Source organism: Phaenicophaeus curvirostris, chromosome 26 (genome assembly GCF_032191515.1).
Source record: "Phaenicophaeus curvirostris isolate KB17595 chromosome 26, BPBGC_Pcur_1.0, whole genome shotgun sequence".
Taxonomy (NCBI): domain Eukaryota; kingdom Metazoa; phylum Chordata; class Aves; order Cuculiformes; family Cuculidae; genus Phaenicophaeus; species Phaenicophaeus curvirostris.
Window position 1 is genome coordinate 5,987,102 of NC_091417.1, and position 12,314 is coordinate 5,999,415.

At 59.8% G+C, this 12,314-nt stretch overlaps 3 protein-coding genes across 3 annotated transcripts in view; 1 reads left to right on the forward strand and 2 right to left on the reverse strand.

Moving 5' to 3' along the window:
- Positions 1-12,314, reverse strand: part of EFTUD2 (elongation factor Tu GTP binding domain containing 2) — a 91,173-nt gene that overhangs the window by 35,444 nt on the left and 43,415 nt on the right. The window lies entirely within an intron of this gene.
- Positions 1,135-2,379, forward strand: FAM187A (family with sequence similarity 187 member A). Its single transcript, XM_069876750.1, has one exon. It carries the CDS (start codon positions 1,135-1,137, stop codon positions 2,377-2,379), a length of 1,245 nt encoding a protein of 414 aa, XP_069732851.1.
- GFAP (glial fibrillary acidic protein) lies at positions 5,795-10,711 on the reverse strand. The gene is made up of 9 exons (XM_069876820.1): positions 10,242-10,711; positions 9,770-9,830; positions 8,985-9,080; positions 8,736-8,897; positions 7,703-7,828; positions 7,281-7,501; positions 7,034-7,077; positions 6,261-6,346; positions 5,795-5,955 (listed from the first exon to the last, which is right to left on the reverse strand). Exons 1-9 carry the CDS (start codon positions 10,703-10,705, stop codon positions 5,914-5,916), a joined length of 1,302 nt encoding a protein of 433 aa, XP_069732921.1. The 5' UTR covers positions 10,706-10,711; the 3' UTR covers positions 5,795-5,913.

A 12,314-nucleotide genomic window follows, 5' to 3' on the forward strand; every position in this document is an offset into this window, starting at 1 on the left:
CCGTTCCTCTTGCTTTTGCATAACACTTGCAAATCGGAGGACTAGCAGAAAGCTAAAGTCTTAAATGTAATGATGGAGGTCCTGGAGCTTCCCAAGGTTGGGATGGAGGATGTTGATGCTGGAACAGTTCTGGTACAACCGTTACAGTTCTGGTGGAATAGCCAAAGTGCTTTGAGCAGTCAGGGGCTTGGACTCATCCTGTGTCAGGAATGGGAGCAGCCTGCTGCATCCCCATCGCTTAAGGAGGGGCAAAATCCCCATGGTGTGGTGAGAAGACTCAGGAGAAATGAAGAATGGGAGAGGTTATGTGAGTATTTATGGAAGGATGGACTGTTAGACCAGTCAGGATTGGTTTCCCAGTTCAGGGTCTGACATGAGCATCTGCTCAAGAAGTGCCAAAAGCTGAGCTGCAAGCCCAGCCAGAGGCAGTGAGGAGCACACAGCTCACCTGCACCATTGGAGAGAAGTGCTTAGGGCCTCCAGGGTTGGTTCCAGCATCAGCCCAGGCAGGGGTGATGGGAATAAATGGGCTCACTCAGAGAGGAGGAATCTCAAGCATTACCTGTGCTTCAGCTTCACCCTTGGAAAACCAACAGGGAGGTGTAAAAGTCTAAGCACCATGTTTGAGATCTTTCCTGGGCTACAGAGGCCAGCTGCCATCACAGGAGGATCTTCTCTGGGTTCATTGTGCTTAGAGGGATCAGAGAAATAATCAACATTTATTGCATGAGTCTTTCAAGAAGAAGTTGGCATTCCTTTGTTCCAACCACGCTTTCAATCTCTGCATCTCCTCCCTGTGCTGTGCTGCATGAACGACCTGCCTCTTGGTTGCTGGGGGCACAGACAACAATGCTCTAGAGCAGCTGGGAGAGGTTCTAGAGTCCGTATCCCAGGAGACGGTCTGTGTCCAGGAGGACAGATCGCTTCCCAGCAGGTACTGGCTGGGCTGGGATAGTTCAGCTGCTGTTTGATCCCTGCTGCCAACCCCAAGAGCTGCAGGCAGGGGGGTGTTTGCAAACCCCACCTTTGGTGAGCGAGGGGGTGTGGGCATCGCCCCTGCCTGGTGTTGGCACTGCTGACCCTGCATCAGGCTCCTGCATCCTTGTGGTGGTGGGGTTGGTTCTGCTGACTGCCATGGCCGTGAGGATGCTGGGAGCCGCCGTTCTCCTCTGTGTGGCCGACGGTCTCCATGCTTTTGCGATCGACGAGAAAGGAGACATATTCAACAGGAAGGCTTGTCCTGCTTTCCTGATGTTCGTCAACGTCGCTTACTTGGCTGGCATGACCTTCGAGCTCCCCTGCAACTGCAAGCCCAAAGACGTCTTATCTGTAGTCTGGTACTTCCAGAAGAACATGGACAGCCCAAAAACCACAGTCCTGACAGACTTTTCCGGCAATGTGGTTGTTGACTCAAGTCGTATCCGCACGGGCAGCGACATTCTGAAGCGTTTCAGTATCCGGATGTTCAGTCTCATTGTCTTCCAAGCCCAGGTGATGGACTCAGGCCACTACCTGTGTGGCACTGAGAAAGGGGACTTCTTTTATGGCTACGACGTGGACGTGCAGCCCATCAAGAACATAAGGGTGGCTTTTGTGGACAGAAACCAGCACGTCCAGGATGACTCCACGGAGAAGTTCTTCAGCTTCTTCACCGCCTTCTGGGACTGGAGCAGATGTGACCGCTGTGGGGTGAGAGGCGAGCAGCAGCGCATCGGGCTCTGCTACGTGCGGAGCGCCAAGCTGCACCCTCGCTATCAAACTGCCGTGCCCAACGTCACGTCCTGTGGCTCAAAGGCTCTCCCTGCACATCTGCAGTGGTCTGGCCACCTCCGGGGACCCGAGATAGCCATCCGCAGCTGCCTGACCCCTTGCCGGAAGAAGGAGGTCCCCAAAGAAGGCGTGCAGGCCATTTCTGATTTAATTTCCAAGCTGGGTGCCAAGCCCTGGCTGCCCCGTGTCCCCACACAGTTTCACAAACAGCCCGTTGGAAGTGGCCTGATCATCACGTGCCCAGGAGCCCGACCCGAGCACGCCGTGGCCTGGGACAAGGAGTCCGTCCGGCTCTACCGCTCCCGCTACCTCATCGGTGTCAACAAGAGCATGCGGATCTTCATCGACCATGGGAACCACCTGCACATCCAGCAGGTCCAGGACGATGATGAAGGCACCTACTACTGCTGGCGGGAGGGCAGGATGGTGGCCGGCTTCCGGCTCCGGGTGTCCTACCTGCCCCGGCGCTGGCGGACCTTCGATGACCCTGAGACCATCTACGCTGTCAAGGTCATCGGTTTAAGCTACCTCGTCATCTGCGGCCTCTTCATTGTCATCCACGTGTGCCGCTGCTGCCCGTGGGCGTTGTGGTACCTTGCCAGGAGATAGAGTCTCCACTGCGGCCACGACAGATCATTCCGACTCCTTGGACCACCTTCCCGTTAGAGATTTCCAATGTTCTCATCCTCCCTTTTGGGTTGAGAGCGTGACAGTGAGGACCGACGTGGAGAACTCCTCGTGCTGCAGATCCCTTATGGTATTTCCCACCGCCTCGAGCTGTTCCCGGCTCTGCCGCTGGCTCGCGGGGTTGTTTTAAGCTCAATGTAGTCTTTTCAAAGAATACTTGGAGCTGGCACAGGATTTTCTGGCAAAACTCTATAAAAAGTCCTTGAATTGCATCAGTGATTTATTAGAGCTGGTTTTCTAAGAGGATGCTAAACAGATCCATCAAACTATTTTAATCCCATTAATTCTTGCTCATCTTACCTTCGTATTTAGCTTTTTTTCATTGCTGAGAACTCCGTGTACCAACATTCCACAATGTTCTATGCCCCTTTGAGCCACTTAGCTGAGAACACCCTTTTTTTTTGTATTTTGGCTTAAACATTATTTCGTTGTTGAAGGAAAAAAGATATTTTTCACATTAATGTGGTGATTTTCTTCAGATATTTCCCTGGGTTTTGGTTGTTTTTTTTAACTTGCCCAACCCAGCACAGACTTGTGAGTTGGTCTTTATGTCTGACAAAATTATTATGGGTGTTCTCCAAAGAGGATGGCATCTCTGCAGGGTTTAGGTGGCCACTTGCTTGCTCCTCAGCGTAGAATCATAAAATCATTGAATTGTAGAATAGTTTGGGTTGGAAGGGACAGTTAAATGTAATCCAACACCCCTGCCATGGGCAGGGACACCTCCCACTGGATCAGGCTGCTTAAAGCCCCATCCAACCTGGCCTGGAATGTCTCCAGGGATGGGGCATCAACCACCTCTCTGGTTAACCTGGGCAAGGGCCTCCCCACCCTCAGCATAAAAAATTTCTTCATTATATCCACTCTAAATCTCCCTTCTTTAATTTAAAACCATTCCCCTCATCCTATCCCTGCACTCCCTGATCCAGAGCCCCTCCCCAGCTTTCCTGGAGCCCCTTTCAGGGCTGGAAGCTGCTCTAAGGTCTCCCTGCAGCCTTGTCTTCTCCAGGCTGAACGACCCCAATGCCCTCAGCCTGTCCTTGTACAGGATCCATACAGCCCTTGGATCATCTTTATGGTCTTCTTTGATAGAGGATTCATTCCTGTTCATGCATAAAAGCCTTCTTATGGTTGTGCAGAGCAGTGGTGGGCGCCCCATCCCTGGAGGGGTTCAAGGCCAGGTTGGATGGGGCTTGGAGTCCCTGATCCAGAGGGAGGTGTCCCTGCTCATGGCAGGGGTGGATCTGGATGAGCTTTGAGGTCTCTCCCAACCCTAAACATCCTGTGATTCCATGATTCTTAAGGAGGTCCAGCAGGCTCATCTCTGCTCCTTTTTTGTCAAGAATGTAGCGTGGGGATTTCAGCTTTCCCAAGAGAGATCCCGTTGTCTGGGAGGGCAGCCTGGAGGGCCACAGCAATGCTCAGGCACCCCGAGTCATGGTAGATGCTGTGCAGGATTTCAAATCCGCCATCAGCCCCTGCTGCAGCCCAGCCCAGGAGCTTCCCAGACCTTCAGCCTTGATTTGTGTGGGGAAGGAGCTGGATGTGGGGCTGAAGACCCCCAAGCAGATCCCCACTTCTTCTCCCTCTTGGGAAGGGGAGTTCTCCCACCCCACTGTGGGCTCCGAGGGGGTTAATCCTGCCCCCACCTCCCCTGCCATCCCTTTCGGGTGTTGACCATGAAGCATTGGCTGTGCCTTTGGGTGCAGCCCTGAGCTTGCATCCCCTGGTGACTCTCAGCTCACTCTGGGCTCCCGAGGGGTCTCCCCACCCCATCTAATCCCAAATAACCCTCGGCACTGGCTGCGGGGAGGCGGATTGCAGGCACAGCCGGGGAAGCAGAGTTGTCGCGTTAGCTTTATTTCTCATCTCGGCGGCCGCGGGGGTTAGTGCATTAATTCAGCTGCGACGTGGGCTGCGAAGCTCCAGCTGCTCCCAGGGGACTGAGCCTCCTGGGCCACCACCATCCCAAAGCTGGGCAGCACCCAGCTCTCCTGTAGCTCCTCCTGCTCCAGGAACGACCTCCCTGTAGTTGGGAGCTGCAAAGCGTGCTCAGCACCTGAGCCAGAGGACCAAGGGGTGGCATCCGAGTGGCATCCCGTGTGCTCATACAGGATGGCTGGAGCAGATGATCTCAAAGGTCTTCTCCAACCTAATGATTCCACGATCCTATGATTCTCATCCTGAAGGACTTACAGAGTACGAGAAGCGCTGCTGGTCACTGCTCGTACCTTAGGAGGCATCAGGGCAGGGTTTGCTCATGATCAGTAGCTAAGTCGAAGGAGGGGACGAGGCTGCGGGCGAGCACCGGGCTGGCGCTGGCCCTGGCGTGTGCTGCTCAGGGGGAGCCCAGGGGGATGGAGCTGGGGACAGGGCTACCTGTAGCCCAGGGACAAGGGATTTCTTCCCACCCCACCTTGAATGCCCATGCGGGGAGGGGGCTTGGTCTCTGCGGGGCAGGGGTGGTGACAAGGCAGCCCTGGTCTCTGAGATCAAGTGGGACAAGGGTGGATAAGGACATCTCTGTTTGTCCTCTCCCACCACTCCTGGATCGCTGGAGGTACCGTCTGCTGTGAGATCCCCACTTTGACTCCCTCCTCATCCTCCTCTGCTCTCCCCTCCTCTCCATTTTCACCTGCATGGGACCCCCCACCTGTGACCCCACCTGTGACCCCCAGGGTCACCCCTTGCCATGAGAACCTCCGAACTGTTCTTCCTCACCATGGTGATGGGGACACGGTGGTGGTTGAGCACTGACAGGGATCAGGACAGCCCCACAGCTCTGTGCCCAAGGTGCCCTTGAGGCCACCCAGCCCACCACTCACTGCAGCCCCACAAACCACCCCAGCATCCCCAGGAACCCCTCATTGTCCCCATTTCATCACCCTGCCCCTCCATCCTCCTCTTCCTCCTGCCCGTGCCTCTCGGCTCAGCCCACCCATTGCTTGAGGACAGGGAAATGTCCCTCACCACCTTGCACCGTGCACCGAACCCTGAGGGTGCTCAGGTCCTGGGGGCACTGGGGAGATGCGGGGTGGCCTCCTGAACCAAGGAGAGCACAGCGAGGTGGGGTGCAGCAAGAGATGCTCTTGGCACCACCACCCAGTGCGTGAAGAGTGAAACAGGACGGACTCTCCGTGGGCATTGGAGACGAGCGTGGGCACGACTCCACCACCACCAACCCCTTGGTGCCGTGGGAATGCGGCAGCAGCCTGGCAGAGGACCTGGGCTCCTCCTGGAGCTGCTCATCTCCCCTCGGCATCGCCCCTCAGAGGGTGTGTTGCCAGCCCCGAGCTGGGTGTCGGTGATGGAGCAGCAAGGGGTGGACAGGAGGGAGATGCCCCATGCTGAAGCACCACCAGCTCCTCCCGCACCCCATGCCAGGCCACTGGGCTCCCTCGCAGCATCGGACGGGACCTACGGCTACAAACGTGCGGCTGCTGCGGCTTGCCCACCCTACGCCACCTCCTTGTGCTCCTGCTTGGTCTCCTTGATCACCTGCAGACAGAGGGAGAGGGACCATCACCCTGAGCTCGGGCTCTGCTACATGCCTGAGCCTGCAGGGCTTATTCAGCTTGGGGACAGGGACAATTTCCTTTATGAGCTCCCAGGCTTAGCTCCATCATGGTCCAGAGCCAGCTCATGCCATGCCAGCAGGGCACAGGGAACACTGGTTCCATGCCTGGGCTGCTATGAGGGATGGTCGCCCCATGTGCGTGACAAGTGACCACCTTGGGGACATCCCATGAGGAGGCAGAGGTGGAGGGAAGGCAGCATGGGTGACACAGATGAGGACTTCCCACCTCTCCGTCTCTGGTCTCCACAGTTTTGACCACGATGGTCCTCTTCAGATGGGCTTCTGACACAGATTTAGTGTCCAGGCTGCTCTCTAGGGGACAGGACATGGTGGTGACCCAGTGCCTGGGGCATCGTCCCTCCATCCATGGTCAAGTGGAGGGGCCCAAAGGGAACAGATTGGGCTGGAAAACCCTGAACCATGAGAGACAGCGGCCCTGGGGACATGACCAGCCTCAGGGAACTGTTGGCCTCAGGGACATGGTTGGCCTTTGGATTGTGACTAGGGACACGATTGGCCTTGAGGATTTATTTGGCCTTGCGGATGTGGCTGGCTCTGGGAAGAGATTAGCCTTGGGGACACAGCTGGCACTGGGGACATGATTGGCCTTGGAGATGTGGTTGGTTGTGGGGATAGGGGTGGCTTTGGGACACAATTGGACTTGGGGACAGGGCTGTCCTTGGGGACCCAGTTGGCCTCGGATATGTCATTGGCTTTGGGGACATGATGGGCAATAGGGACATGGTGATGTGGTCAGACAGTCTTAGGGACATCATTGTCCCTGGGGCCTTGCTTGGCTTTGGGGATGTGGCCATGGCACCCTCCTCCCCACATTGTGGGAGAACCCAGGCGCCCTGGTTCCTGGAGATTCAGAGGAAAAAACTCCTGGTCCTGCTGGATGGGACAATGATGGCTGAGATGGTGTCTCCTCCCACGGATCCCCCAGAATCCACCCCTGCTTGTGCCACCACCCTGTCCTACACGTGGCCGTGGCCTCACCTCGGATCTGCAGGTTGGAGAAGCTCTGCACGGGGACAGTGATCCTGCAGGAGCCACAGGGAATGTTGGGAGAGGCTGGGGTCCTGCTGCCCAGCAGCTCCACCCTGCCCAGGGCTGGAGCAGGAGGGCTGGAGGATGGTCCCCAAGCAGGTGAGACACCCCAGAAGGACCACAAAGACTTGGGTTTGGTTTGGGGCATGGCTGGGGATGGGGAGAGGGGCGGATGGACCTCCCACTCTGCCATCACCTGCTCTCCTCGCCCTCCAGCAGCTTGCGGTACGTGGCGATCTCGATGTCGAGGGCCAGCTTGACGTTGAGCAGATCCTGGTACTCCTGCAGGTGCCGGGCCATCTCCTCCTTGAGGCTGCGGGTGTCCTCCTCCAGCCGCCCCACCGTGTCCTGGTAGCCGGCCGTCTCCAGGGCGTAGCGCTCCTCCAGCTCCCGCAGCTGCCGCTCCAGGGACTCATTCTGGGGGCCCATCAGGGGACATGACACCCTCCACAACCACCTTCTCGCAGAAGCAAGGGGCTCTCCATGTGCCTAACCATCTCCCACCCTTGGGGAGCTCTGGCCTGTGGTCCCTGTTGCTGTACCAGGGATCCTTGTGGTGGTGGTCACTCCCCGAGCCCGTGTCCCCCCGCAACCTCACACCCCACAGCCAGCACCCACCGAACCCCGCAGAGCCTCCAGGTCGCAGGTGAGGGCCTGGAGCTGCCGCCGGTACTCGTTGGCTTCTTGCTTGGCCGCACGCAGGGCCTCGGCGTGCCGGGCAGCCGTGTCCGTCAGGTCTGCAAACTAGTGGAGGGACACGTGACACTGGATGCCACCACGCGGCAGGGATGTGTCCTGGTGGCACACGGCACAGGGATGCGACCCCAGTAGCACCTGGCAGGGAGAAATGTCCCTGCGACCGCAGGGTGGTGGGATGGTGCCCATGGGACATGTCCTCAGTGTCTAGTGGTGAGGGGGCTGGAGAACAAGAGGAGCGGCTGAGAGAGCTGGGGGTGTTTAGCCTGGAGAAGAGGAGGCTGAGGGGAGACCTCATTGCTCTCTACAACTACCTGAAAGGAGGTTGTGGAGAGGAGGGAGCTGGGCTCTTCTCCCAAGGGACAGGGGACAGGATGAGAGGGAATGGCCTCAAGCTCCACCAGGGGAGGTTCAGGCTGAACATTAGGAAAAAATTTTCATAGAAGGGATCATTGGTCCCTGGCAGAGGCTGCCCAGGGAGGGGGTTGAGTCCCCTTCCCTGGAGGGGTTTAAGGGACGGGTGGACGAGGTGCTGAGGGACATGGTTTAGTGATTGATGGGAATGGTTGGACTCGATGATCTAGTGGGTCTCTTCCAACCTGGTGATTCTATGATTCTATGTTCCTGCTCTTGTGGGATGGTGCACGTGGGCCATGTCACTGTGGACAGAGCTCCTTAGGAACTGCACCAACGTGACTCACCACAAAAGACACGTCCCTGCTCCCCACAGGAACCAAACCAGGACATGGGACATGAGCAGGGACAGCAGGGATGCCAAAACCCATGAACCACCACCAAGAAGAACCGCTCAACCTGGGACACCTTCTCAGGTGTCCTGCTGGGAGGGGACAGCCACCTCCGAGCAGATCCACCCAACCCCAGGGTGCTCAGCCCCAGCCCTGAGGAGGTGACACCCAACAAGGGGACAGCCAGGCCAGCCAGGCTCCCACCGCACCTTGGACTTGTACCACTCCTCGGTCTCCTGGGCGTTGGTGGCGGCCACGGCCTCGTACTGGCTGCGGATGTCGCGCAGGGCGGCCGTCAGGTCTGGTTTGCTCGCGTCCACCTCGACGTGCACCCGCTGACGGGCCAGCTGCTCCTGCAGCTCCCGCAGCTCCTGGGGGGCAGCGGGGGTCAGCCCAGACCCCCCGAGCTCCGCGAACCCCCCGAGCTCCGCGAACCCCCAGCCCCTGAACAGGATTACCTCCTCATGGACTTTGCGGAGGAAGGCGATCTCATCCTGCAGGGTCCCCACCCGACGCTCCAGGTCCAGGCGAGCCAAGGCGGCGGCGTCCACCTCCTGGCACCGCGGAGGGATTGTCCCCAGGGCTGCCGTGTGGCCCTCCTGGGCTGCCCAACCATGCCCACCCCTGCCCCATCCTTGTGTACCCCTGCCCCTTTCTGCCCCTTTCTGCCTCATACTTGCCCCTTCCTGTCCCTTTCTGCCCCATCCCTGCCACATCCCTGTCCCTTTCTTCCCATCCCTGCTCCTTTCTGCCCCTTTCTGCCCCTTCCCTGCCCCTTTCTGCCCCTTCCCTGCTCCTTTCTGCCCCTTCCCTGCTCCTCTCTGCCATCCCTGCTCTTTTCTGCCCCTTCCCTGCTCCTTTCTGCCCCATCCCTGCCCCATCCTTGCCCCTTTCTGCCCATCCCTGCCCACCTCTGCCCCTTTCTGCCCCTTTCTCCCCATCCCTGCCCCTTTCTCCCCATCCCTGCCCATCCCTGCCCCATCCCTGCCCCTTTCTGCCCCTTCCCTGCTCCTTTCTGCCCCATCCCTGCCCCTTTCTCCCCATCCCTGCCCATTGCTCCCCATCCCTGCCCATCCCTGCCCCATCCCTGCCCCTTTCTGCCCCATCCCTGCTCCTTTCTGCCCCTTTCTGCCCCATCCCTGCTCCTTTCTGCCCCTTTCTGCCCCGTTCCCAAAGGGGGGCTGAGCCCAGCCCTGCTGCCCCCCCGCCGCAGGATGGGGTGCAGGATGCGGCCCCTGCTCACCTGCCTGTAGGCAGCCAGGCTGCTCTCAGCCTCCAGCCGCAGGGTCACCTCGTCCTGCAGCCTTGGCGGAGCAGAGAGAAACCGTCACCCAGTCATCACCGTCACCTTGATCCCTGATGCCACCCATGTACCTGCCACCACCCCGGCTACCCTCGTCCTGTTGGCCACCCTGATTCCTGGGGACACCCCAGTCCCCATCCTGGTTCCAAGGGCATCCCCGTCACCACCTTGACCACCATCCGAGCGGCTGCTCTGATCCCTGCTGCCCTGGTTCCTGTGGCCACCCCAGTCCCCATTCCAGTAGCTGCCCTGACCCCGGCAATGACCCTGACACCCATCCCAGTGGCCACTCTCCTGTCCCGGTGGCCACCTTCGTCCTCAGGGCCATTCTAGTCCCTGTCACAACCTTGATTCTCCTCACCATCCTGGCCACGGTGGCCCCAGGACCACCCCAGGCCGGGCAGCGTCTTACTTCTGCTGGAGGTTGCCCAGGTCCTCAGCAAGGTTGTCCCTCTCGATCTCCAGACGGGCCTTGGCGGTGGCCAACTGCTCCACACGGTGCCGCAGGTCGCGCAGCTCCTCCTGGTAGACGTCAGCCAGACGCGAGGGTTCCTGGTCCCGTGCCTGGTTCAGCTCCACCACCAGCACCTTGTTCTGCTGCTCCAGGAGACGAACCTTCTCGATGTAGCTGGCGAAGCGGTCGTTGAGCTCCATCATCTCCACCTTCTCGTTGGTGCGCGTCTCCCTGAACTCCGAGTTGAGCGCCGCGGCCAAGGAGAAGTCCATCTTGCCGGTCCCCAGGCGAGCACCCACTCGGGGACCCAGCTGGGTGCTGCGGGGCGCCCGGAGCCGGCTGGGAGAGCTCATGGGGAGCACCCGCTGCCCCGAGGTGGCGGTGCCAAAGCGGCGTCCGTAGGAGAGCCGTTGGCTCTCCATGCTGGCCGGCTGGCATGGTGTGTCCGGCGCAGGGGGTTTTATAGACCTTGGAGAGGGGAGGCTGCCTCCACTGGCCATCCCATCTCTGGTCACCAGCCAGGGAGCCGGAGGGCCAGCACAAAACCAGCCTTTGTGGCGCCCGATGGGGGCGGATGCTCCCTGGCATCCAGCCCGGCAACCGCAGCCTGGCCCCTGCCCACCCCCAGCCCCACGGCGAGTGCTGCCAGGGCCTGGGGGCAGCACTGGGGGGGCACAGAGATCGGTGGCCACAGGCACCCATGGGTGCTGGGTGCAAGGTGGGTGAGCACCAAGGGGCTTGGTGAGCACCTCAGAGTGCTGTGGGTGCTGGGTGCAAGCTGGGTGAGCATCAAGAGGCTTGGTGAGCACCATGGGGGTAGAAAAAGCAGTTGGTGACCATGGGCACCCATGGGACAACAGGGGGTGGCTGCTGGGCATGAGGTGGGTGAGCACGAGGGGCTGGGTGAGCACCAGGAGGTGCTGTGGGTGCTGGGAGCAAGGTGGGTGAGCACCAAGGGGCTGCCCCATCCCAGGAGGGGTTCAAGGCCAGGTTGGATGGGGCTTGGAGCAACCGGATCCAGTGGGAGGTGTCCCCATAGCAGGGGTTGGAACTGGATGGGCTTTGAGGTCCCTTCCAACCCAAACCATCCTGTGATTCTTTGCACCACCACATGCACACGCAGAGCACCCTGTCACACACACACGCTCGTGTGCCCTCACTCCCCCCATCGCATCCCCCCGGGACAAGCCCCAGCACTGGCCGCTTGGCATCAGCCGCCGATCCCCGTCTCCCAGCGGGCCGAGGCACTTTTCAGGCTGGCTGGCAGCGTGGGCAGGCTGCTCATTAAGACAGGCTGCTCATTAAGGCAGGCTGCTAATTAAGTGTCTGAAGCCTCACCCGTCCTTTCCACCCCAGTGGGTCTGTACAAGCGCTGGACGGGGCTCGGGACGCTGGGTCCCCTTCCAAGTGCCGGGGGGGCTGATGGTGCCACGGCCGCGTGGCCACGCCACTAGTCACACAGGTACTGGGTTTGGGGGGTCATTGCACCCCAGCTGGCACATAGAGGGGGGCAGCGAGGGCCAGGACCCCTCCCCAGGCAGGGGCCGCCTGCCAGGGGCTTTACCGGGTGGCTGAAAAGGGCTTTGTGTGCGCCCAGAGCCAGCGCTGCCCGGCACAGCCGTGGGTGCCCTTTGTGCCGCGGCCCCGCGCTGCCGGGAAAGGCTGGGTGACCGATCCAGGGGTGGCGACCGTGATGGGCACGGGGTCGCGGAGTCATGGCCACCAACTGGGGCTCGGCCAAGCCTTGGGGACGCGCCACGCATAGAAAGAGCTGTTTGGGGGAGCGTGAGGAACACGCGGTGACCTCAGGTTGGATTGCGCTGAGAGGCTGTGGGGACAAAGCCAGGGGACAGGGGGGCCCTGGGGTTGCTGTGGGGATGGGGACGGGGATGGAAACACGGATGGGGACAAGGACAAGACTCGTCAGCTGGCAGCCAGATGGCAGCCGATGGCTAGGAAAGGGTCCCTGCCTGTTTGTAGCCTGGGACTTGCAGCCCAGCCCCGTTGGGCCACAGCCACCACCGCTGGGGA